General features: G+C 47.2%; 2 protein-coding genes across 4 annotated transcripts in view; one reads left to right on the forward strand and one right to left on the reverse strand.

The window, feature by feature from the left end:
• The window catches only part of CHST12 (carbohydrate sulfotransferase 12), a 110390-nt gene extending 87022 nt beyond the window's left edge, over nucleotides 1-23368 (forward strand). For all 3 annotated transcript variants that reach the window (XR_012896184.1, XR_012896180.1, XR_012896183.1), the window contains 2 exons: nucleotides 21052-21155; nucleotides 22635-23368. The gene's annotated coding sequence lies outside the window, so the exon portion shown is untranslated. The remainder of the gene's footprint in view (nucleotides 1-21051; nucleotides 21156-22634) is intronic.
• GRIFIN (galectin-related inter-fiber protein) lies at nucleotides 14912-20212 on the reverse strand. The gene is made up of 4 exons (XM_006112882.4): nucleotides 20147-20212; nucleotides 17207-17286; nucleotides 16940-17102; nucleotides 14912-15183 (listed from the first exon to the last, which is right to left on the reverse strand). The coding sequence occupies exons 1-4, from the start codon at nucleotides 20156-20158 to the stop codon at nucleotides 15019-15021; spliced, it is 420 nt and encodes a 139-aa protein (XP_006112944.1). The 5' UTR covers nucleotides 20159-20212; the 3' UTR covers nucleotides 14912-15018.
• Nucleotides 23369-27427: the final 4059 nt, after the last annotated feature.

Raw genomic sequence — 27427 nt, forward strand, 5'->3', positions numbered from 1 at the left:
TGATCTCATCCAAGCATGGGGCCAGCATGGTGGTAATGGTGTGGTTGCATGTAGTGAGGGTTAGGTAGAAGTGTGTCACCTGCATACTGCTGGCATTTGAGTCCTTGCTTTGGATCATTCATCTAGTGTTTGCACATAGGTGCTGGAACTAGGGCTGTGGGGATGCTACAGCACCGCCTGACATGAAACGGTGTCCATTATATGCAGTACTTACAGTTTGGTTCAACGGCTCTCGGCACCCCCACCATAAACATTTTTCCAGCACCCCTGTGTTTGCATGTAGATGTTGCAAAGGGCTGGCGGCAGAGAGTTGGTCTTTGTGGACCCCAGAAGTGAGTGGATCTACTGGCGGCTGTGCAGTGTCCAATCACTGCTGGTTGGGTGACTCCCAGAAAGGTCTCTGCTCATTTTCATGCATTCCCCTGGACTGCTATCACCTCTTTCCAGCATGACAGCAGAGTCTCATGGTTAATAGTATTGAATTCTGCAGAAAAGTGCAGGAGACCGAGACTGGATATAGGTCCTCTACTCAGAGGCTATGTCCCAAAAATGTGTTTGCTCTTCTGCTTTTTTTGCACAACTTAAAAAAAAAAAAAGTGGCAGTGTACCCTGACAGAAGCAGATCATCCATCAATGCTACTAATGCAGTTTCAGTTTCATGCCCTGGCCTGCATCTAGTTTATACAGCTATTTACCCTAAAGGCAGGGCCCAGGTGTTTTTTTTCTCTGTTAAATACCATACACATTAATTATAGCTTTTAAATCTAACCAAGAGATGGACCCCATTGTGCTAGGCTCTGTACAGAAGAGTAGAAAGTCTCCCCCACCCTTGTCAAAGATCTTACAATGTAAATAGGCAAGACAGACTCTGAAGGGTAGAACACCCAACCAGAGTGAACAATGGCAGCAACAAAATAATAGAGCCTTCTCTCTGTGTGGCTGGACCAAAATCTTGCCTTAAGGAGGATGTTCTAGTACTTTATCTTTAAATGTTATTTTCCTGCAAAGTTACCTTGACAGACAGGTAAGTCCTCTGAAGCTGCAGTACCTTATTATTAAAAAAACTCTTACTAAGTCATATCCAAGTGTGATGGGGTATATCAACCCTGCACTGAAGAGCAGGTAGTGAGTGGGTCCCAGCTGCCTTAGCGAGCCCCTCTCTGACAGCCCTGCTGGGCATACTCCCAGTGGCACCAGACTATAAAAGGCCCTGAGGCAGCTCAATCTGGGCTGACTGCAGAAGGGGAAGGAGGCGTGGAGAAAGTTCTGGAACCAGAGGCACAGGCGCCACCAGACCAGGGGTGGCCCGTGAGTATAGGTCGACTCGGCCGTGGCCTATGGTGCCGCCTTCAATGAGGCACCCGGGCGCCCAATGATAACGTCACACCGTTGAGGGCTGTGCAGGTGGGGGCACCGATCGCGCGTTCCGCCTGGGGCGCCAGCTGCTGCAGCCCTCCTCAGGCTGCTCCTGCACCAGACCAGACAGCAGCAGTCAGACCCAGAGAAGCTACACCATGAGTCATAATCCCATAGTAAGACGGCAGAGAAGAGCGCTTAACATGGAACGGTAGGAAGTAGCCCAGGGTGGGGAATTGTTCTCCGGGCGCTCAGCGTGTTGCGGCAGGATTCCCCACTGAGTGAGCAGTGACCTGTGCCACTGCCAACAGGGCCCTAGGCTGGGAGCCAGTGGAGTGGGAGGGTCCGGGTCCCCTACTGCCTCTGTAGGTAGCCCATTAGGGTGAAGTTTTCTTACAAGCCTCTGGACTAGCCTCTGGGCCGTATTACTTTTATTAGAGGAGTCTTGCATATGGTCTCTGGCTGCTAGGCTGTCTTACCCCTGGTAGAGGAGACCTGAGTGTGGACTCTGGCCACTAGGCCACATTACTCATACTAGCGGGGACTTGTGGGACCTCAGGGCCATATAACTCTTACTAAGAGGGATTGAGGAATGAACTTAGTCTGTATCAACCCTGCCATAAGGACCTATGTGTGGACTTTGGCCTCTGGGCTGTATTATGCCCCTCAGAGGGATCGTGTGCAGGGACTCTAGCAGGTAGGACACAAGGGGACTAAACTCAAGGGGACCCCCAGAGAAGGCCACCCCTTGTCACCAAGCCATTAAACAACCACAACAACAAAAACACCAAAGCACTATCATTTTTGTGGACCCACTAACCAGGGGTTTTTTGCTTCTTTTTCAGAAATATTCTGGCTTGATGGATGCTACTAGTGATATAGATTTTTTTTTCTTTGGCATCAGGTATTATGAGTCTGATTCTGCATTCACACCAGTGTAGATCAGGAGTGACTCCACTGAAGTGAATGGATTGCCATCACTGTAAATCTAGCAAGAGGTCAGAATCATATCTGCTATATCATCTAAAGATAAAAGCAGCAAAGTATATTTCAGATCTATTTAAAAAGAAACAAATGGGAAAATCAGTGCAACCATGATAAATGAAAGGACAATATTGAGAGGTTTGTTTCAGCTTCCTAAGAATAATTATAAGCATCAAAGAGTGAGTAATTTTAAGTTTTGAGTGCCCTTTTAAGTACTTTAAATTTACGATGTGTAATTTTTGGGTCTATAACTATGAATTACCTGGAGGCCTATTTTTATAAACATATGTAAGCCAACTTCTGCATCTGCCAGCCTTGTTATCTAGGAGTCTCCTAGACTGAGCTGTACAGAAACACAATGGCTGTGTCTAGACTGGCAAGTTTTTCCGCAAAAGCGGCCGCTTTAGCGGAAAAACTTGCCAGCTGTCTATACTGGCTGCTTTGAATTTGTGCAAGAACACTGATGATCTAATGTAAGATTGTCAGTGTTCTTCCGCAAATACAATGACTCTCCCGTTTGGAAAAAAGCCCTTTTGCGCAAATGCTTTTGTGCAAGAGGGCCAGTGTAGACAACTGAGAACCGTTTTGCGCAAAAAAGCCCCGATGGCGAAAATGGCGATCAGGGCTTTCTTGCGCAAAACCGCGTCTAGATTGACATGGATGCTTTTCCGCAAAAAGTGCTTTTGCGCAAAAGTGTCTGTGCCAATCTAGACGCTCTTTTCCACAAATGCTTTTAACGGAAAAACTTTTCCATTAAAAGCATTTGCAGAAAATCATGCCAGTCTAGACGCAGCCAATGGCTAGAATAAACAGATAACAATATGGACAGGAATTGGTCTGATTTAGTGTTCATTGACCGAAGGTCAAACAACATGTCATGTGGACATTAGTGTGATTGAAAGAGTGATTTCCCCCCAAATAGTTTATTGTTGGATGAACAACATGGAAACCACATAGAAATCTGTGGAGTGATAGAGAAATATTCACCAAATTCACCCCTGTAGGGCCTCTTTTGGAATGCATGGAATTGTATCAAGGTTTGACCCAACCTCATTAAAAAGAAGAACCAGTGATTACAAATAGCAGACCTGCAAGAATTCTGAAACTAGTTGTCAGTAGAAATCAATGTTGTCCATATCTAACATACAGTACAAATTCACAAGCAAGATTTTCAAGTGATCTTGAGCTCATGCTCAGCCAGACACATCTCTCGTGAAATTCACTCCCTCTGAAAGATCAATGTGGTTTAGAACACGATGAGCTTTTCAAAAGGAAGCAGTGAATTTCCCACCACAATGCATTGACATGCCTGAGAAAAAAAGGGAAAACCAAATGAACAAACCCTCAGGCAAACAGCCAGCCTTGCTGCAATTGCTTATTTCACTCCGAATTTTTAGGGAGCGTGTGTGAAGAAGGAAACAGGAGTTTGGTGCTCATGAAAATCAGACATTGATGTTTTTTAGATCCTTCTTTCCCTGCCCCCCCCATAAAGTTAAGGATTTCATGCAAGTTTTCAGAAGGGCTGTGGTCCTGTTGCTCCTCTTAATTTTAAGGACCCACTTATTTCCCCAAAGGGCCGCATTAATCTATATTTCCCATTTATCCAGCAGGACTGCAACTAGCATCTGCACCTTCTCTCTCCTGGGATACAAACTAAGGTCAGATCACCAGTGACACATCCACTCTCTCAGTAAAACACAAATTCCTTCATCCAAGAGAACTCGCCTTAAAATGTAGCCTGGTGAACCACAGCAGTCAGGTGGTTCTCCTTTCAGCTACACCAGTTTCACCCTGGTGTAACACTAGTAACGTCAGTGGCATTACACCTGAACAATGCCAGTACCATTGAGAAGAAGTGCCCAGGATGGCAGAGAGCTACTCGCTTATCCAGAGACCATCAATTTGTAGTGTAAACAAAGCCCAAGGCACTGCATGAATCTCAGACCACTTAAAAGCTTCTAGGCTTGGAAAACTCCGACTTCCTCTGTGCTTCACACTCAGAAGCATAAGCAGCTGACTACTAAGTCACTACAGGACAAAGGATTTTCAGAAGGATCAGCTGACTGCTAATTGGGGGCATCATATGACAAAGGCTTTAAATTTGATGGTGTTGCTTACCTTCTGCCAGCTGCAGGCACAGAGGGAAGTGGAATGGAAACAGGAAGGAAGGAAGGAAGAAAAGGCAGAGAGAAAATAACTATTGGAATAAACATGTTTGTGCCAGTAAAGGGTTTCAGAGAAAAGAGAGGAATTAAAATACAATGGGGGATGAGGGGTGGGGAATAAGTCTATTTCCCGGGGACATTGTGACACTCACTCTATTTATTCCTGCTTAGATCTGCTGTGGCTTATATGGTTTAGGTTAGCTATAGTTGCTGCAGTAGGGCCATTCTTGTAACAATGTTGAGAGATGAAATGACATGTATAACAAATAAAACCTGCCATGTTTTGTGTACAAACTCAGGATATCTTGAAGCTTCCTGCTCTGCAGCCTTCTGCAGGATAGAAAAGGGAGATATACTTGGAATCTGAATACACAGCTGTTGGGGAAGCTGAGAATTTGAATTAGGGTCTGAATATTTCAGCTCTCTGAATATTTCAAACACCCCTAGATGCAAACACACCAACATTCTGAGAGGTTTAACATTCACATATCAGTTCTTGATAATAAAAGAATCCCCCAGGCAGACTAGACTGCCTTTTCTCTCTAGTAATGAGATATCTATACAGTCATGAAGTGGTTATCTTAGGGTTCGTCTACACAGCACCCTAAACTCGAAATGTGCAAATTGCATATCTTATTTCGCTTCTCTTTTGAAATAGCTTATTTTGAAATTTGGTGTGTCTACACAGCACCAAATTTCAAAGTAATGACTATTTCAAGACATCCCTTTATCCTCGTGGACTGTCCAGTATGTGCTAGCAAGGCAGCTAGAGCTTAGAGCAGAGGCTGAGGTTAAGTGCTGAAATGTCTGCATCTCACTTCTAGTCCCATTTCTGACAGCCAAGAAGCAGTCAATGCAGTAAATCACCCTCCCCCCGCAGACATCTTATTTTTGGGACAGGATGTTGTGTTAAAGAAGAGGAAAGTAAACAAGGATGTGCATGGCACTTAGGTCACTGCTTCATGTGGAATCTGAAACAAAGGAAGCAAGGGAAAGGAAAAATTATAACCCAGAGCATAGAAAGAAAACCTGGAAACAGGAGATAATGCATCTTAGGTTAACTCACTGCTTATAAGCCCAGGCTGCGTCTCTAACTCTGGGGGGTCCAGCAATACACCAGGGGCTACGTCTAGATTGAATCTCTTTTTCGTAAAAGGGATGCAAATTTGACGTATCGCAATTGCTAATGAAGCGGGGATTTAAATCTCCCCCGCTTCATTAGCATAAAAATGGCTGCCGCTTTTTTTCGGCACGGAGCTTTGCCGGAAAAAAGCGCCAGTCTAGACGCGGATCTTGCGGAAAATAAAGCCTTTTCCGAAAGATCCCTTATCCTTCTTAAAATAAGGGATAAGGGATCTTTTGGAAAAGGCTTTATTTTCCGAAATATCCGCGTCTAGACTGGCGCTTTTTTCCGGCAAAGCTCCATGCCGAAAAAAAGCGGCAGCCATTTTTATGCTAATGAAGTGGGGGAGATTTAAATCCCTGCTTCATTAGCAATTGCAATACATCTAATTTGCATCCCTATTACGAAAAAGGGATGCAATCTAGACGCAGCCAGGGTGTTTGACCCAGCTTTGCTGAGTAGGGCAATACGGTCTCAATGTGATTTTGCACATTGGGTTTGTGATCTTGGTTCTATCTATTGGTCCAGTGGTTTTCAAGCAGGGGTGCATATACCTTTGGGGATAAGCAGAGGGCATTCAGGGCAGTACATTCATTCATCTAGATATTTGCCTAGTGTTACAATAGGCTACATGAAAAGCCCAGTGAAGTCAGTACAAACTGAAATGTCACACAATGACTTGTTTATACTGCTGTAGACACTGAAATAGAAGCATGATATTTATATACAAATTGATTTATTTTACAATAATAGTAAATGATTTACCCAGTGTTGCTTGGGTCCTTAACTTAAGTAATTTTTGTTTTTCTTTATTTAAATCATTGTTCTGGGGTGGGGCTGGGGATGAGGGGTTCAGTATGCCATCTGCCCCCGGGATAGGAATGTAAAATCCCATGTAATTGGCTAACTGGTTAAATGTAATGTTTAACTGGTTAATCGATTAAGGGGGGGTGCTCCCTTTTCACTACAGTGCGGATGGAGTGCCCCGCTGCCAGCCGGAGGCCAGCCAGTGTGGCCCCTGTCCATGCCTACCCTAGCCCCACTCAGTTAACTGGAACCGGTAAGACTCACCTGTTAACCTTTCACATCCCTACCCTGGGAGAGAGGACAACTCTAGCCTTTTGTCTCCTCAGCAGCTTGGGACCAGGTGAGAAACATCTGTCTATGGCTGTTGCAGCAGGCACAGTTGGGGTAGGGGTGCATGTCTCCCACAGCTGGGGCACAGACAGACACTCTCAAATATATAGTAGATAGCTGCCCCTTTCTCCACCTCCGCCCCCTGCTGCTCCAAAGGCGTTATAGCTCTCTCAGTCCCCATATCTAGCTTCTTGCTGCCCCTGTGTGCCTGCTAGCAGAACTTCCCTTTCCATTTTATGTGAAACAATCATATTCTAGGCACATTCCACTGTCCTGGCACAACCAAACCCTTATCTTGCCTTACATTATGAGAAGAGGAAGCTGCATATTAAATTTGATGGTCCTAGCTCTTACCGTTTAGAAAGAGTCCTTGAACAAACAGGTTCACAGACAGATGGACAGACAGACACACAAACTCTTTCAAATATAGAGTAGATGGTACAAATGAGAAATTCAGCAATTTTTCAGTAATAGTGTGGCTGTGATACTTGGGGGGTGTACGTTAGACAAATGAGTCTCCTGAAAGGGATACAGTAGTCTGAAAAGGATGAGAACCACTGTATTAATCCAGAAAGGCTGGTAGAGAGATCCAGAATTTCAGTGTAAGGCCATGAAGAACCTCAACCTGTGCTGCACCTAGCCACTCATACAAGGCTGAAGGCAAGTAATGTCTTCCCCAGCGTAAGACACTGAATCGGGCATGGGCAGAAAGGGGTTGGTTCTGTTTCAGGTTCTGACACTGATCTGACCTCTTTTGCAATTTTGGCCAACTTACTTTTTTGCACCTGAGGTCCTCCACCTGTAAAATGCAGCGATGCTGCTGCTGTCTTCCCTTTGCAAAGCAGTGTGAGGTAGAGAGAAAAAGTGATATATAGGAGCTATGTATTTTTATTACAGGGGATGGGATGGAGAATTAATTCCTGATCTCAACAGGCAATCATCTTCTGCTCTGATGAAGCAAGAGATTTGATTATCTTTATTACCTTAATTTGTCGTGCTACATGTGATGTGGTGCTGCATCCAAATATGCTGAAGGGTAAGGCTTCTGAGCAGACCGCAAGAGCTGGAGTGTGTAATAAACTTGGATCCTGATAGGTTAATAAATAACATTTCCATGGCCACTGGTATTATGCCAAAGTAAATCGTATAGCTGTCACATAATCTCAGGACTTCAGCTTCCAATACCAGGCCCTTTGCATTGTGCCTATGGGCTTCAGACAATCTCTTCCCAATCTCTCTGCTTTTAATCTCTAGAACCAGCAAGTATCTGAGGATGGTAAATGCCCTCAGCCTGACCCCACAGCCATGAGGTTGGAGTGTCTCATCCAAGCTAAGCCGGAGATAGGTGGGGCAGGGGAAGGGGGGGGGAGAGGTGAGTTCCAAGTTGAAATCATTTAAATGCTCCAGGCTTTGTCCTATGTTTGTTCTATGCAAGCTCCTTCCTCACAAACTCCGTCACAAAAAGCATCTGTCCCCTTTCCAGCATGGTCCCCACTGACTCACTTGTCCAAATTGTGGCAGACCTCAAGCAGCTGGGTCTGGCCAGTAGCACTAGGAACTGTCTCACCCTAGAACAGTGATCTACTCTCCCTCCTCCTGCTCATTTTCTTGGAAAGAAGAAGGCACAGTTCATTTCCAGGTTCCTCACAAAGGGACCACAAATCCTGTGGATTTAAGCAGCATCAAGGTCTGGGCAGTAAATCAGAACCTCTGGCTGGAGTCTGCTGGGCTCTTGGATGAATTCAGAGCGGTGATGGGTAAGAAAGGTGCCTATTGCTAATCAGTGTTTATCTCCCCAGTGCCTGGTTCAGTGGCAATGGGGCGTGTGAGTGGGTGAGGGTTATAAGTTATACAGCAGGGTGGCCTAGGCAGTGATTCAGAAACAGGCCGGCATTCCTAGAAAATCGCTGGCTGACGGTCAGGGAGGAGGCCGGAGCCCTGCACCTGTTCAGCTCCTGATCACAGCCCGGGGACTGTAACGAAGCCGAATGGAAGTTGATCGCTGGAGAATGAATAACATGGTTAAGGGATTCCAGTGGCAGTGGGGGTAAATGAGTCTTGTCCCATCCCATTCCCTTCCCAAGGCAGGACTAAGCAGCCCACGCGTGTGTCAGAGAAGAGCCCCTTGTTATGGCTGGCGGAGAGAACCCCACACAGTGGATGTCACTGGACAGCATGCTCTGCTGACTGGACGTGAGGGTCACTGATCAGTGAGTCATGGTGCTCACCCGGTTGGGGGGAGGGAGCTGTCAGAGCTCATCTGCAGAGAAATGTGACAGTTATTCAGAGTGTCGGAGACAGTCATGGCCTGACTGAATGTCACAGGCATCAGTGGACACCATGTCCATCAGACACCCGCCGGGCTCCTTTCTGTGTCACTCCTGATTCAGCAACGCCCTGAGGGGCCGACCCAGGTTGACACCGCAGAGAAGCAGAGCAGCCACAGAACCCATTGCCAGGATCAGGGACAATGGATCACAGGTCTGATTCTCCTCTCGCTATTGCAGGTGCCCGTCAGGAGTAAGTCCACTGAAGTCACTGGAGTAAATGTAAAAAAAAGTCAGGTCCTCTTGGGAGAGTAAGGACGTCTTCTCTGTTGCCCTAGGTAGCAACAACTAGGGACAAAATACACTCAGTAAAGAGACACTATTTAAAAGACATCCTGGTACATTGAGATTCAGTATTCCCACCTAGTAACGAGACTCCTGGGCAAGAAACTCTAGTGTGGGGATTTTCCTGGGACTGTTATGGCCCAGAAACATGTACTAAATCAGTCTGACTTTCTATCAGGCAGGGAGAATGCTCTTTCAGCTGGAAATCATGGGGGCTCAGCTGGTGTCCAACATGTGGTCTTGTGCAAAATATTCCTCTCTCTTGTTCCAGGTGAGGAGCTGCATATCTCTTTAGCATCTCTCGTTTATGTTAACCAGCAGCTGCTGTTTCTATAGCTACTGTCATACCTTCCCCCACCACGGAGGCTTAAGGACAGATAGCCTCTCCTCACATGTCCAGGACCTCAGAGCATTCTTTGCACAGTCATTTTAAAAGGAAGCTAAGGCTCTGGGGGGCCCACAAATCTAGGGGTGTTACCATGACATTGGGAATGAATTAATCTCCGTACGGGCTGCAAACCATGGTTGTGCCTAGACTACAGGGTTTTGTCAACAAAAATTAGAGGGAACACCGATCCTCAATGAGAGTTAGTTGCTCCATTTCTATTAGCGAGCCTGAGCCATGCTACTACTAGGGGCCATCAAGTACCTTTCATTGCCAGGGAAGAAAGTTTCAGTTTGAGGACGGAGTGGTTAATATCTCTACGCCTACAGCAGCTCCACTGATGGGTCAGGGAAGTTTGCGCTCCGTTTCTCTGTGCAGATGGTGCGAGTGAGATCAGCTGATTCGCTGAGGGGCAGGCTGAGGAAGTGGTGCGTTGGAAGAAGAGTGGAGCAATTGGATGTTTGCTGGCTAATTTTTTATGGCAGCTCTTTTTATTTATTGTACTTGAAATATGTTTGCCCTATTCATCCAAGCTCAGTGACTGAAGTCATTGGCATTGTGGAATATGAATATAGTGATGGGATATAGATGGGGGTTTATTGCCATCGAAAAGCAAACTATTATTATTATAAATTCTCTCATCAGTTTTCCCCCATGAAGCGCAATCAGTGTCATGAAACTTCCCAACAGGGACAAATGAAAGGAGCCATTTCTTCTAAATATAGTTCAGTGTTCTCAGAGACAGAGCAAATTTTATGCTGTAAAGGTCCCGAGTCTGACTGCACTTGCATTGTTTAACACAGTGTAACTGCATTGACTTCAAGCAGTTACCTGTGAATTTTGGCCATTGTAATTTGGGTCTGGATCAGACTCTAAATGCAACTTCTCTAAAACTGACCCTCTCCCTGGGCTGTGGAACCCAGGGTGGTTTACTCCAGACCAGTTGGAAGCTCCAAAACAGAATGAACAGGGAGAGTGAGGAGAGTGAGGGAGTCACTTCACAAAAGGAGGGTTTTTGAGGTCCAGGTGGGACTCAGCTCGTGATAAGAACTGGATGCACAAGGAGACTAAGTTACTCCAGATACATTGATCACAATTTCCACTTCTGACTTGTAACCACATGGTTGCCATTTACTAAGCATATTTTCTGTTCTTTCTATGCAAACACATTTGTTCTGGACTTTCTTGTGTTCCTACTACAACCTTTGCAATAAGAACATGATGTCTTCAAGTTATAGTCTGGATATCCTATATAGGGTATGTCTACACTACCACCCTAGTTCAAACTAGGGTGGTAATGTAGGCAACCGGAGTTGCAAATGAAGCCTGGGATTTGAATTTCCTGGGCTTCATTTGCATAAAGCCAGGTGCCGCCATTTTTAAATGTCCGCTAGTGCGGACTCCGTGCCGCGCGGCTACACGCGGCACGGAGTCCGCTCTAGCGGACATTTAAAAATGGCGGCGCCCGGCTTTATGCAAATGAAACCTGGGAAATTCAAATCCCAGGCTTCATTTGCAACTCCGGTTGCCTACATTACCACCCTAGTTCGAACTAGGGTGGTAGTGTAGACATACCCATACAAACTTTTAAGACGTATAAATGTTGACTTTGCAGTATGCAGTGTTGTGTCAGGTACACTATTCTCCCCTGTAGTAATATGAAGGCCTAAAACAAAAGCCCATGTAGCACAGGCCTGGTCTGAGGCCTGAGGCCTAGCTAACAATGGACAAAACTTGGCTAACATTAACCAAAGCTAAACTGTGAGCAAGAGGCAGGCCCCTGCTCACAGGATATGGCACGAACAGGGCTGAGAGTGCAAAACACTAATTGGTAATAGGCCCAGGTGTAGAACAATACTTAGTACTGGTCATAAGTTGAATGCCCATGGTACCACCAGCTTGTTAAGAAAGATCTTGGTACACACTCCCCACAGGTACAGACCCAGGTTCAGGAAAGGGTCTAAAATGATGGATAGAGATGATCTAGTCAAACCATAAGGTTGAGGGTGACAGGTGATAACCTACAATGTCAGAGAATGATGTGTAACTTCCTTGTACCCAGGGCAGATGAGAGTCCCGCGGGGCCCAGGGTAGCGCCGTGGGGCCCCGGGCAGTGAAATTTCGCGGGGCCCCCCCTTTGACACGGCACATGCACGGGGCCTCGGGAAGCACGGGGCCTGGGGCAGCCGCCCCACTCGCCCTGCCCTAAATCCGCCGCTGCTTGTACCTGTATATAAAGTGGTGTCTTGGGGAGGACAGCCTTTGTCAAGCCGGGGGGCAGTGGGAATTTCCCACTCATTGAGCTGAGGCCATTGTTACGGGTACATATGCATAGTGATTCATAGAATCATAGAATCCTAGAGCTGGAAGAGACCTCAGGAGGGCATCAAGTCTAGCCCCCTGCCCAAGGCAGGACCAATCCCAACTAAATCAACCCAGCCAGGGCTTTGTCAAGCCAGGACTTAAAAACCTCTAGGGATGGAGATTCCACCACCTCCCTGGGGAAACCATTCCAGTGCTTCCCCCTCCTAGTGGAATAGTTTTTCCTAATATCCAACCTAGACCTCCCCCACTGTAATTTGAGACCATTGCTCCTCCTTCTGTCATCCATCGCTATTGAGAACAGCTTCACTCCATCCTCTTTGGAACCTCCCTTCAGCAAGTTGAAGGCTGCTATCAAATCCCCCCCTCACTCTTCTCCTCTGCAGACTAAATAAGCCTAAATCCCTCAGCCTCTCCTCATAGGTCATGTGCTCCATCCCCCTAATCATTTTGGTTGCCCTCTGCTGGACCATCTCCAATGTGTCCACATCCTTTCTATAGTGAGGGAGGCCCAGACTTGGATGCAATACTCCAGATGTGGCCTCACCAGTGCCGAATAAAGGGGAATAGTAACTTCTCTAGATTCAGTGGAGTCTACTAACAACTATTACTGTACTTTGCTTAACAATAAACTTGGCTGAGCACCTTTGATCCTTATAAACTTAAAAAACAACAAATAGTCTGGTAGCACTTTATAGACTAACAAAACATGTTGGAACCAGACTATTTGTTGTTTTTTAAGTTTGTCCTGTACATACTAACTTGGTTACCCTCTGAAGCTTCTTCGATCCTTATGTGATTTGTGGACTTTGGGGGCTCTCTTGAAGTCTGCTGTGCTAATTAACGTGTAAATCAACACGGCACACATCCTTGAGCACACACGCAAGCAGCCTTCTGGTTATCATTGACTGAGCCAGAGACCTGTCACGAACTCATCAGGAGGATCCGCCTGACTGACAACACCCCCTTCTTCTGAGGACATTCAGACTAAATATAGAAGGGGATGAGAATGTCCTTAGCCAGTCAAACTAAAATGTTCTAAACAGGCCAGAGCAAAACTTGGACTTGGACAGATAGCAATTCCAATGACTCCCTTTGATGACCAGGGATGTTACAGGACCTGTGATGAGTACATAATGTGTGGCTTGGTGGCTATGACAGATAGCAGCCATTTGTTTATCGACTGCCATTTGGAACACACGTGGGGAAAAGGGGATGACTAGAGGGCAGCTCCAGCCAGTGTTCCCTCTAAGCCGCTTGACAGCCCAGCTTCACAGGTGATTAATCAGCCCCGCCCAGTCAGAGGCTCAGGGCTCTGTACATGTAGCTGACTGACTGGGTGAGGCTGATTAATCACCTGTGAAGCTGGGCTACGGTGCAGTTTAGAGGGAACACTGGCTGCAATGGCCTTTTTGAATGAGTTCACGTTCCTATTTAACAATGGTAAGGTGTTTATTGCACTGTTATGCAAGTTTGTCCATTAGCAACCTTTCTCCTGCTGGAGAGCAGTCTGGGGGTCATACTCCTAATACCCTTCTCAGAGGAGAGAGAGGTGGACAAGGTAAGAGAGAGAAGGGGGAGGAGAAAGCAAGATGAGTGAGTGTGTGTTGATTCCATTGAGCTGAGAAGGGAGTGAGAGAAAGAGATTGAGTCTCACCACCAGAGATATGGTGCCTCGTGTTTATCCTGAAAAACATAATTGCTAGAACCTGATCCTTCTAGGCAGGGGCAGATGACTGTTTTGCAGGGCCCTGGGCAGCATAATTCCGCGGGGCCCCCCCTTTTGCCACGGCACATGCGCGGGGCTTTCTGAAGCACGGGGCCTGGGGCGGCCGCCCCGTTCGCCCTGCCCTATATCCGCCCCTGCTTCTAGGATCCTTCCGCATAGAAAGACTCTAGTTGTGCCTCCAGTGCATGTTGATGAAATCATTTAGGCTTAGTGCTCCTTCACACCTCTCCCTCATTTTGACCCACAGAATCACTCCTGGGCTCTGTACAATCACAGGAGAGTTGGCAGGGTTAGAGCAGAGGAAATACGGATATTGCTGCAGTGTGGACAAAATTATTCAGGGGACTCTTGCAAAATGAGTTGTGACAAATTTTATTCCCCGGGCTCTAAATAGGAGTTTGATTTCGCACTATCCTTTGAAGCCAATAGGCCTTATTTTCCCTCTGTGTCTCCCGTGGAAGTCAATGAGAGTTGTTGTAACCTGTGACTGGAGAATCCGACTGAGTATAGAACCACGGGGAGGAATAATCTAGTTGACTTGAGCAACTGCTGGAATTTTAAGCCAGGGATTTCTCTAGGGAAATGGACAGGCATGAGTCTGTATGAGGGCAGGAGCATAGTCATCTGCTACTGTTTGTCAGGAATGCCCTCCTTTATTGGAGGACAGCAGACTGCTTGTGAGCTTGGACACACGGGGCCAACAAACTCAGCCATTTCTCTAGGTGTCATTTTTCATATTTTATTGGTGATCATGTTTACATTCTACCAAGCTCCAGTAGGCACATGCCCCCCTCCACTCGCATCATTCTTACCCATCACCTCGATCTACCCCGCTGAGAAGTGGAGCCAATTCAGACCCTATTGCAGAGTTCCCCACTGAACAAACTGCTATGTGGAAATCCACTGTTGGTAGCAACAAACAAGGATGAAAATGTCTAGACTTCCAGTTCTCCATTCAAAGGCACATGGCGCCAGAATGACTCTAAGGATCTGGATCATCTGACATTAACTAGCTCGTTGTGTATTGCCTTTGTATTGCTAAGATACAGAACACCAAGGGCATGACAACTCCACTATTGCGTTTTCCAGCACATCCTTCCTGCGGAAGACAGGAGATGATGGGTGGCAGAGGGCAGAGAGAGAGCCATTAGCTGCCTACTGGGATAGGGTTCTTAAGGCTGGAGAGCCTATCCCAGCTTTGCTCACTAATAAAGACCTCGTTTAGTGATTTCCATGGAAGAAATTCTGACATCCTTCACAACCTGTAGTTTGGTGATAGCTGAGAGCTGTTTCTGCCGATGCTTGTATTGGAGGATTTTGTTTTCATCAATGGAAACGTGGAAATAGTCTGGGTCAGAGTAGATTTCAATCTGAAAGAGAGAGAGTGAGAGTTAGGATCTCCAGGTATTGGCCTGAAACATCGCCGGAGCAGCTGATCCAGCAGGAACGCTGACTGGAGGTGCTCTTGTGCTGTTGTTATACTGAAGGTGGATGGTTTCCTGAAAGCATGTTTGTTCTGTGGTCAGTCACAGACCTCTAGGACACTGATGCATGTGCTAACCACCTTCCATGCAGGCTAGCTCAGGGAACAATTACAACACCTCTTTGTTTAGTGGTAGCTGTAACAATGGACACTTCAGTCCAGAGACTAGACTGAATGCAGACACCAGGTGTTCGGGGTTGGTTGTTTGGGAAGGGAAAGAGCAAAGCAGAATAACTAGCGTTCATTTGGAATCTAGACAGCGTGCAGAAGAAATGTGGCTTACACACGTGGTTCTCAAGTAGGAGTACACGTCAGTCCCGCTGCAAGAGGAACAAAGGGGGGCAGTTGCCCTGGGGCGCAGCAATTCAAAAGGGTGTTGCTGCCACCACTGTAGAAACAAGGGAGGCAGGAGCCCTGAGCCCTTTAAATCGGCACCGGAGCACTGTGTGGCGCACTGCTGGTGACGCTGAGGGGGGAAGCATGGCACATTCCAGGCAGCTCTGAGGTCTGGCTGCCCCCAGCTCCTCCCCTTTTGTCCAAGGACCCACCCCTTCTGTTGAGGCCCCGTTCCTTCTGGAAGTGTGGAGCCCCTCCTCCCCTTTACCCAGGGGCCTAGCAAATCAGTCGGCCCTCCTGGTACATGTATTTCGGGGGGTATGCAGAGGTCTTCCAGGGGCTAAATCAACTCATTACGTATTTGCCTAGATGTACAACAGGCTACCTAGAAAGCTCTAGCAAAGTCAGAACAAACTAAAATTTCATACAGACAGTGACTTGCTTCTACGGCTCTATGTACTATACACAGAAATATAAGTACAATGTTGATATTCCAATTGACAGATTTTATAATGATATGGTACAAATGAGAAAGTTAGCATTTTTTCAGTAATACTGTGCTGCGATACGTATTTTGATGTCTGGTTTTATGAGTAAATAGTTTTAAAGTGAGGCAAAACTTGGGATACACAAGACAAGTCAGACTCCCGTAAGGGGTATAGTCATCTGGGAAGATTGAGAGCCACTAGCTTACACTGATCTTTGTGTTCTGAGAGCATAAATCAGGCTGGAGTAAGAGGGTCCAGGTCCCGACAGGTATTGTGGGTATAATTTAAAGTGTGTGTGTATGAGAGAGAAGGGGGGAAATGCTTTCTCTTACACCCGCTTGCTAATTCATTTTCCTACTAATCACACATATGCTTAATCGACTCACTTCCCTTGTACATTACACTTGCTTTGCACAGTCCCTGTATGGCACTGCAGTTCAAGTCACATCACTTAACCACTTACCTCTGTTTATTACAGTCATCTTATAATGGATGTGTAGTTTACCTCACATTTAGAGCTCTGCTATACTGGGACTAGGGATTGCTTTGATAGTTTGACCTGCTTTCTCCAGGCACCATTTGGCTGGATATGGTCCAGAGTGCTAAATCTGTCAAATTTCTGTTCTCCTATTTTGTCACTGGCATTAAGGAAGTCGGTGGAGTTACTCCAAGTTTACCACTGTGTAAATGAACAGAACTTGTGCCTGGAGGGATGGATTGAATTATTTGTACTGCTGGTTCCAACTACAGGTTTGGGAGTCATGTGTCTCTCCCACCAGGGAGTGTCCTCCAAAGATTTATGAGTTGATATTGAATTACCTGGAAAGGTTCCTTTTCTTTAAGAGGAAAGGTATCAGTTACTTCTTCCGGCCCCCAGCGGTTGGATAGGAAGGAGTTGCAGACAATTCTGGAGTCCGAGAAGCGAGGGTTAAAGTGGAAAGCAATTTGGTCTCCTGCATTGCAGAGGAAATTAATTTCAAACCTAAAAAATGAGAGAAATGAGTGATTCAAACCCATGAAGCTTGGCAGCTGGGTCCCATGAGACACCCTGATGCTCTGAAAAATGGCTGCAAAGAATGCTCTTACATATTTGCATTGGAGCTTGTTTCGCCTTTAACGATCACGCTCCAACCAGGACACAGCCCCTCTGGGTATGATGCCTCGAACTGTGAATAACAAGAAAAAGTCATTGATACTCTCAGCAATGAAGAAAGACAAGGTGGAGAGGTAATGCCTTTTATTGGACTAACTTCTGTGGGTGAAAGACACGCTTTCCAGCAATAAAGAAACATATCTCCATTCTCTCCCCTGCCCTCTCTCCTCTTCCCCATTCCCACCGCAGTTTTATCACCAGCTTACTTTTCATCCCCTCTCTCTCTCCCTTTCTCTCTCGCTCTCATCTTCTCTTTATCTTTTGCCTTGTCTCCCTCTTTCGCTCTCCCTTCCACCTCATTGTCACACAGCAATGCCATAAAATAAGCATAAAGCAGCTTTGCCTGTTTTGCTCTCAGAATTCCCTTTTCTTTCTGATCCAGCCCACGTCTTTATAAAAGATGTTTTGGGGCAGCAAATCCTGTTTCATCTGCTGATAGTTAAGAAATTGCTGCTCTGCACCAACTGGCAGAGAGACACCAAAAACCTGCATAAAGTCCTACTTGGTATGAAATCAAAGAAATCCTTCTTCCTCCTCCCCATCCTTAACAATGCAAAGCCTGAGCATGAGGCTTGGGTTGCTTTGAAGGATGGTTGGAATGGTAGGAACTGATCGGAGGGGAATCTAATAGTGAATCATAGACATGTCATGCTAGCAGGGCTCTCAAGAGGTCATCTAGCCAAGCCCCCCCATATTAAGGCAGCGTAAACTATACCTAGCCCATCCCAGACAGGTGTTTGTCTAACCAGTTCTTAGACGCCTCCAATAAGGAGGATTCTGTAGCCTCTCCAGGTAACCTTTTCCAGTGCTTAACTTTCCTTGTCGTTAGACAGTTTTTCCTATTATCCAACCTAAATCTCCCTGTGTTGCAGACTAAGTCAATTGCCTCTTGTCCTGGCCTTGGTGGACAAGGAGAGCAATCGCTAACCATCTCTCTGTATAACAATTATTTACATATTTGAAGACTGTTCCTCCTCAGCCTTCCCTTTTCTCTAGACTAAAGGTGGCTGGTTCTTTCAACCTTTCCTTTAAGGTCATATTTTCCAAACCTCTTCATTTTTGTGGCTCCCTTCTGGACTCTCTCCTGTTTGTTCACAGCTTTCTTTGAGTCACTGGAACATGGGCAGCTGGCTAAGTGCCCCTCAGTCACTGTTATCCAGGCTTTTCAAGCTGGGAGCTTTGCCCAGACTTGGGAGTTAAACTATGCAAAAGGCAAGAGAGCAAGTTTGTTCCTCAATAGCCCACGTTTCCATTGAATAACCCATAAGAAATGCTTGATGGCCCCTGCCTTTTCTGATGTCCTTATGAGCTGACTCTCTTGTGCCACACATAGGGCCACCCAACAATACCATTGAAATGCAGCTGGCTCTAGTACAGATGGAGGGCAGGAGCAAAGGGACTCACAGCTCAGTGCAACACAATGGGGAAAAGAGGAATTCTGGCCATCAAAAATGAGCCAAACCACAGTTCTTATGGAAAGTACCCTGGGGTCTGTCAAGACTATGCTGAGATGATGGGGACTGAGGTGTTAGTCTCCATAGTGAACTGCTTGGGGCTTAGGGTACCTTCCTCATAAGGATTTGGAACAGGAAGCTACAGAAAGTGATGGATTAATCTGAAACAGCTCTCTCTCTCTCTCTTTCTCTCTCTCTCTCTCTCTCTCAGTTATCCCCCAGGGAATTACACCTGCTACCCTTCACTAGTGATATTGCCACTCTACACCCAGCTGACCATCGCCTGGTTCTGTGTTTGTACATCACCTAGCACAAAGCGGTCTTGGTGCGTGGATGGGAATCCTAGATGCTATCACAGCAAAAATAATAAATAATGATTCACTCCCATGATTATTTTATATTTCTTCTTCCCCTCCCCCTCTGCTCATCCCCTAACACTTGGAGAAATTGCTCCTGGTTTTGGCAGATGTTTTGGGTCTCTTCTCCAGCCAGAGTTTTTATTCCCACTTGTGCAGAGTGCTTGGTCTCTCCTTCTGGGGCTTCACTTATCCCTAATATCCCCTTACTCTGCCACTGGATTCCATGCCAAGCCATGCTTAGGGGCCACCGGACACACACCTCCTGGGGGCAGCAGCTGAGACACAATCATCTCAGACTCGGCTCCACTGTTAATCTCTAGCTCTCTGTCCTGCTACTTCTAAAGATGGAGCCTACAGAACACATTACCACCATTCTCATACATGCTGCTGTTTGGTCATGCACACATGATTGTGCATGCGAATGGACACATACATACCTGCATGCACACACAGAGGATATGATAATACTCTCACATTTTGCCCTCTTTGACTTGGGTTCAAGCACAGCTGATTCTAAGGTGCAAATGGGGTAGAAGTCATGATGGAGACCCAATCTGGGCTTCACTTGGATCTCTGCCCTAAAGTCATGATAGCACATACAACAAAACTCACCCCATGTCCCCACAGCAGCCCCTCCCTCTTTGTTACTGGCTGGGTGAGAGAGGTTATTTTAAGATGCAAAAGGAAAACACCTGCTTGGGTTGCTCCACTAGCCACTGGGCTAGATTCTGATCTCAGCACAACCCTGTAATTCTGTGAAGTCAGTGGTGTTAGTCTGGATTTACACCACTGTCACTGAGACCACAATCTGGCCTGCTACCCTAGAACATCCTTCTGGACTCAATTATAATTGAGATACATTTTGGGTTCACTACCGAAACAGCCCTATAAACAGAACTCACATGTGTCTGTAGGTTTCTAGCTTGGCTCTGGCCAGATTTTTCCCTCCCAGCTGCAAAGCTGTTTCTTTACTACCCTGTGTTTGAATTACCTGAACCCCAGACACTGACGACCAGTTTAAGAGGGTGAATTATGCCACATGCTGATCCCTCTCCCTTACCCGCAGTGCCATCGTGCTCGCCTGCCCTTCCACCGTCAGCCCGACCACGGGGGCATGTGTAGCCAGCGAGGCCTGATATAAGGGTTGCATGTCAGGAGACCACGTGGGTAGGTGGGCGTGGTGGGGGATTATCAGAGTTAGCAGAGTGAGCTAGCCTCTTGGCCCTTAGTGTGCAGAGAGGAGGGGAGAAATCCTTTCCCTGCCTGCCTTGCAGAGTCAGACTATTCATTCTCTCCGCACTAATCCAGACTTTGTGTTCTGGCTAACAATAGCAACAGCAACAAAATAATCCAGAAGGGTGCTGTGTTGGCATCATTGTATTAGTGCGAGGCCAGGCTAGAGAATTTGAGTTGAAATCCCAGATATCGCTTGGTCTTTAGTGCACTAGGGCTCTCTCTGGCTAGCATGGGGGGAGTCTCCGGAGTGGGAGATGGCTAGGAAGAAATCCCTGCGGGTTAATCCACTGGGAGATTCTTCCCTGGACTGAGACAAGTCTCCTGGGCAGAGAGAGATGGCTGGGGAGAAATCACCTGGGGAGTGGAGGGTTGATTCTACTGGTGATCCATGCCTTGGACAAGAGTGGACTTCAAGAGGAGATGTGCTTTGGGAGATACTAGCTGCGCCTTTTTCTCTTCCTGCTCTGCTGTGTTGCCCCCGCCAGAGGGTGATGATCTCTGTGCATGTGGGAGGAATTTTGCCCATTTGGTTTTCTCTCATTCTTTGTAGTTTGTAATCCTGGCTTAGAATCAGCTGATTCGAGCTCTGTCAGGGCGGCTTTTCCACCTCACAGCCCCCTTGCTGCTTCCGACAGGCAGACCCAGACAGAGCCTGGCTTGTCAGCAGTGTATTAGGATTTAACACTCCGCTGATACCAGCAGGTTGCATTGACCCCTCTCTTTGCACAGGACAATCCACGTATTTGGGGGCTGAGCAGATATTTCCCAGAGCTGCATGGCACCAGCAATGGACAGCAATCAAATGAAATCTGAGCACCATCGCAGGGACTGGTGTAAGTGTTGCTGGCTGCGAGGAGATCTCACCGCAAATCCAATTCTGCCTCTCACAGTAGGGGTCACGGTAGGGTCACTGAAGGGAATGGGGCAGGAGTACAGTACTATGTACATCGGTGGGGGGCGGTATGGGAGAATCAGAGCTTTTCCTATCCCCACCTCCACCAGCAGGAGGCACTGCAGAGCAGCCTTTTCCAGATGTATCACTCTGGAGTAGCAGTGCAAGCACAGGTGCTGGAACTAGGCAGGTAGGGGCCAGCTGCAGCACTACCTAGCCTGAAGTGGTTTCCATTATATACAGGGCTTCCTGTTGGGCTCCATGGCTCTCAGCACCCCCACTATAAAAACTCTTCCACCAGCCCTGAGGGAGAGTTTTCCCCATGCTCCCCTCCTGGACAGCAGGTCGAATGGGGGCACAACTGGTTTTATAGCGGGGGTCTAAAGGTGCAAACCATTATTACTTCTTCAAACCCACAGCACTGCTAGTCCCAGCATCTGTGAGCTGTGGTCATCTGAGTTTATTTCAGCTGGAAGTATGGTGAGGATTTGCCTATTTAACATATATCTCCATGAATTAACTTCAGGGAATACCGCTATGGTTCCCAAAGACAGAATTTCAGATAGGAATGACCCACCCCCACACCCCCAATATGTATTACTCTGTCTATAAGGTGATTAAGTACAACAGCTGCATATTGCAAGATTTTTTATGTGGCTGAATAAATGTACTCCTGAATCTAAGCTTCCAACATAAGCCCCTAGCCCTTCTAGTTGCAACAATAGCTAAACATGTGAAGAGAAGGTAATTAGATGCAGTGACGCTAATAATAATACCTGGCTCTTATTTAGCACTTTTTGTCAGTAGCTCTCAAAGCCATTTACCAAGGGGGTCAGTTTCATTATCCCCGTTTTACAGATGAGGAAACTAAGGCAAAAATAGATAGGAGCCTGGCAATGGAGCTGGGAATAAAATCCCATTCTCTTCAGTCCCAGTCCAATGCTCTGTCCACTAGGCTACACTGCTCCACTCCCCACACTAAAGCATACTGCCTGGGTCTGCAGTCAGCCTGAAACACTAGTGCTGAAAGAAGTGTGAATTGCTTCTGTCCACTTCAATGGGACTGTTAACAAAGGACTAACAACAATTAAATAATTAACCTGTGTTCCTTCAAGCCGAGCTATCTAGCCACCCTGCTTATCCGTCATTGCTCGGGTACACTGGCAGTTATTGGGCCGGGGTGCAGTGAGGCAGTGGTTGCTATCAAGGGTAGTTGAGGTAAGAAATGAGGAATTCACCACCCCAGCACAACCCACAGGTCTGTGCCTCCTCCATCCCTGCCCAAAAGGCAGAAAGCAAATAGATGCATCTTCTCCCAAGCACCAAACTGCAGGGGGGTGATAGATGGCAGGCACATTCCAATTCTGGCACCAGACCACCTCATCTCTGAGAATATTAACCACAAGGGGTGTTTCTCCAGGGTTCTGCAGGTGCTTGTGAATCACCGTGGTCATTTCATGGACATTGACACAGGCCGGTCCAGAAAGGTACAAGACTCATGCATGTTTCAGATCACTGGCCTGTTCAGGAAGCTGCAAGTGGGGATTTTCTTCCTGGACCAGAAGATGACTATGGGGGAAGTGGAAATGTCCACTGTGATCCTGTGAGACCCTGCCTCCCCTTTAATGCCATGGCTCATGAAACTCTACACAGGGAGCTTTGACAGCAGCAAGGAGTGATATAAGTGGGCCACAGTGGGAGATTTCCTTATGCCATTTGGTGATCTCCCTGTACCACTTGGAAGGATTTACCATATCACCTGCAGGGTTCCCCTCTACCAGCTGAAAATGTTCCCCCTTCCAGGTGAATGATCTTTCCATAGCAGGGGAAGGGGTTTCTGTGTCAGATGAGGGATGCCTTGTGCCATCCTGTTGTCTCCCCAATTCCTTGTGCTTTTGGGCTGCTAGGTCTGAGATTTGCAGACTTTCAGTTGTTGGGATTGCTAGTGGCAGGCTGCTGTGCATTGCCCTCTCTTGATGGCGCAGACGCATAAGAAACACATGGGCTGTGTCTACATTGGCACCCTTTTCTGGAAAAGGGATGCTAATGAGACCAGTCGGAATTGCAAATGCCCCGGGGATTTAAATTTTCCCTGCGGCATTTGCATGAACATGGCTGCCGCTTTTTTCTGGCTTGGGGCTTTGCCGGAGAAAAGCGCCAGTCTAGACAGGCATCTTTCGGAAAATAAACCCATTTCCGGAAGATCCCTTATTCCTGATTTTAAGTAGGAATGAGGGATCTTCCGGAAAAGGCTTTATTTTCCGAAAGATACCTGTCTAGACTGGCGCTTTTCTCCGGCAAAGTCCCGAGCCGGAAAAAAGCAGCAGCCATGTTCATGCAAATGCTGCGGGGCATTTGCAATTCCGAAGTGTCTCATTAGCATCCCTTTTCCGGAAAAGGGTGCCAATGTAGATACAGCCATGCTGAATTTCCCCACTGGTAGCCTGGGATGTTCTATTACTGATCTGGCAGGAATTTATGGTTTGTGGGTAGAATGCCTTCACCGTTCTGTGTCTTTTTTTTTCTTGCATGCAGGCTGATGGGTTTTTTAAAGTATTTGTTTTGATTCCAGCAGGTAAAGCTTTGAGCTTTTTCCCCAGGCTCTGTTGCCCTTGACTGATTGTTAAAAACAGTCCAACAGTGACACAAACCAACAACCTTTCTCAGTGCTCAAGAAGGCAGGCCATGAGATGTGCTCATCATAGCTTCCACAAAAAGCAAATCCCCCTCCCAGCTAAAAATCTCCTACCCACCCTCATCCAAGCCTCACCCACTCTCCAAATGTCAGGAGACACATGCTCAGGTTATTTTAGACCAGATGGAGGGCTCAGGACCATTCACAGAAAGGACCCTGCTATCAGCTCATTCCCTTCTCACCACAGGGGGTTCAGTGCAAGCACACACCCCTCGGAGCTGAAGCGTTGCATGGCATGGAGGAGAGCTCCGGGAGCAGATCTCAGACCATTCAAGGCTGTATAAATCAAAATCATTTGACTCTACCCAAAAGCCAAGAAGCAGCGGATGCAGATTCCAATGCACTGGTGTTGCATAACATCTAAGAATGTTATGCATTCTTTTGCTCCAGCTTCAATTTCCAAGTTGATTTAAGATGCAGACCCTTGTAGAGCATGACAGGAAAGACTCCAAGAGGCAGGAGAGAGTCAGAGAAGAGCTATATAATGTATCAGGTGCCTGGCTGGACAGATATGAGCAGTATGGAAACAGTTATGTTGTAATGGGTGGGATTTTCCAAAACAATTGGCATTATTATATGCTCTCATGTTTTGTGACATGAGTTGTCTCACTGTTTCCAAATTGAATGCCACATTTCTTGCTCCATTCTAGTCTGCTTTCATGACAGTGATGTTTTGTAGTGATTTTTCTCATATGTCATCTATTTTCCTCCTACTATTCATCTTCCACCAAGAGGTATCCAGTCAAGGACTTTTCTAGGAATGCATTTCTTTGATAGCCATCTATCCAAACCTCTTCAGCCCTTCTTTCTTGGATCATTGTCTCTACACTTTGTTGACCAGTCCTTTGTAACACATCATCATGGTAAAATGACTCAGGGTATGTATACACTACAGAACTAATTCGAACTAACTTAATTTGAATTAGTTAATTCGAACTAAGCTAATTCGAACTAGTGCATCTAGACCTAAAAACTAGTTCGAATTAGCATTTTGCTAATTCGAACTAGCATGTCCACATTGAGTGGACCCTGAACCGAGGTTAAGGATGGCCGGAAGCAGTGCCGGCAGGGCATCAGATTAGGACTTAGAGCGTGGAGCTGCTGTCTCAGGCCAGCCGAGGGCTGTGCTTAAAGGGACCCAACCCCCACCCGGGACAAACAGTTCTCAGGGGTTCCCTGCTTGCAAAGCAGTCCTGGCTTGGAGTGCCCTGAGTGCCCACACTTGGCACATCACAGCACTTGGCCATCAGCCCGGCTGCACTTGCCGCAGGCTGCCATCCGGGGAGGGGGGGGTCAATCGGGGGGCTGCAGGAGAGCTTCCACGCCGAGGATCCCACAAAGCCACCCCAGTCCTCCCCATCGAGGGCTCCTACCCCATTCCTCCCTCACCTCCTTCCACTTACCCCTCCCTAGCCCCCCTTCCTGATGTACAAAATAAAGGACACGTGTGTTCAAAAATAGAAACTCTCTTTATTGAACAAAACTGGGGGAGACTGGCAAAAGGAGGTGGGAGAGGGAAAGAGAGAGGGTGGGAGAGGGGAGGGCAACTAAAATGATCAGGGGTTTGGAACAGGTCCCATATGAAGAGAGGCTAAGAGACTGGGACTTTTCAGCTTAGAAAAGAGGAGACGGAGGGGGTTAGTTCGAACTAACTTTGTAGTGTAGACATACCCTTAGAGTGTGGAGCTGCTGCCTCACGCTAGACAAGGGCTGTGCTTAAAGGGACCCGTCCCCCACCCCGGACAGACAGTTCTCAGGGATCCTCGCTTGCCTGTCTAACTCAATGAGGGACAGCAAAGCAGTCCTGGCTTGGAGGGCCCTGAGTGCCCACACTCGGCACATCACAGCACTCGGCCATCAGCTCGGCTGCACTTGCCACAGGCAGCCATCCGTGGGAGTCAATCGGGGGGCTGTCAGGATCCAGGAGGCCCTGCAGGAGAGCTTCCACCCCAAGGAACCCACAGAGCCACCCCAGTCCTCCTCATTGGGAGCTCATGCCCCATTCCTCCCTCACCTCCTTCCACTTACCCCTCCCTAGCTCCCCTTCCTGATGTAAAAAATAAAGGACACGTATGTTCAAAAACAGAAACTCTCTTTATTTAACAAAACTGGGGGGGGGGGGAATTAACCTCTGGGGAGACTGGGAAAAGGAGGTGGGAGAGGGGAAGAGAGAGGGTGGGAGGGAGAGGGGAAAACCTGGGTGGAGGAAGCTGGAAGGGGGAAGCCAGGGGAAGAAGGTGGAGGGGAAGTATAAAACTATGGTACGCCATATCTTCAGTACTGTGTACAGATGTGGTCTCCTAACCTCAAAAAAGATATTTTGGCCTTGGAAAGTGTTCAGAAAAGGGCAACAAAAATGATTAGGGGTTTGGAACAGGTCCCATATGAAGAGAGGCTAAAGAGACTGGGACTTTTCAGCTTAGAAAAGAGGAGACTGAGGAGGGATATGATAGAGGTATATAAAATCATGAGTGGTGTGGAGAGGGTTAATAAAGAAAAGTTCTTCATTAGTTCCCATAATATAAGGACTAGAGGACACCAAATGGAATTAATGGGCAGCAGGTTTAAAACTAATAAGCGAAAGATCTTCTTCACACAGCACATAGTCAACCTGTGGAACTCCTTGCCACAGGAGGCTGTGAAGCCTAGAACTATAACAGGGTTTAAAGAGAAGTTAGATCAATTCATGGAGGTTGGGTCCATGGAGTGCTATTAGCCGGGGGGTAGGAATGGTGCCCCTGGCCTCCGTTTGTGGAAGGCTGGAGATGGCTGGCACGAGACAAATCACTTGGTCATTGTCTTCAGTCCATCCCCTCCGGGGTCCCTGGTGTTGATCACTGTCAGCAGACAGGCTACTGGGCTAGTTGGACCTTTGGTCTGACCCACTACGGCCATTCTTATGTTCTTATGTTCTAAGCTCAGGGCTCAGGGTCATGGGTCTCACTGGACCAACTTGATTTTCATGCAAACCTGCTCCTGGGTTCGCATGTGGCTTTTGGTGGCCAGGCTGGCAACCGTGAGGCTGTAGACGGCTGCATTCCTGTGCCTAGTGCGGAGGTCGTGGACATTCGAGGCCTCCCCCCAAACCTCGATGAGGTCCACGATCTCCGCACTAGACCAGGTGGGCGTCCGCCTCTTGCGGCCCTGGGCAGGCTCCTGGGAGCCTCCAGCCTGGTCCTGGGAAGAGGCGGAGGGCTGGATGCCATGCCATGCCAGGTACAGTGTCTGTTGGCTGGGTGCTGGCAGGCTTGCAACTGGCACAAGCACTGTAGCCAGCTCGTGCCCCTTTAAGGGCTCCAGGGCCAGGAGGGGGGCAGAAAAGTTTCCCTGGTTTGGCCCAGAGTGGCCACCAGGGCAACCTGAGAAGGGCTAGCCTCCCACTAGTTCCAATTAAGTGGCTACACAGCCCTTAATTTGAACTACTTAATTTGAACTAGGCGTTACTCCTCGTAGAATGAGGTTTACCTAGTTCAAATTAAGCGCTCCGCTAGTTTGATTTAAATTTGAACTAGAGGTTT

Source organism: Pelodiscus sinensis, chromosome 16 (assembly GCF_049634645.1).
Source record: "Pelodiscus sinensis isolate JC-2024 chromosome 16, ASM4963464v1, whole genome shotgun sequence".
Lineage (NCBI taxonomy): Eukaryota > Metazoa > Chordata > Testudines > Trionychidae > Pelodiscus > Pelodiscus sinensis.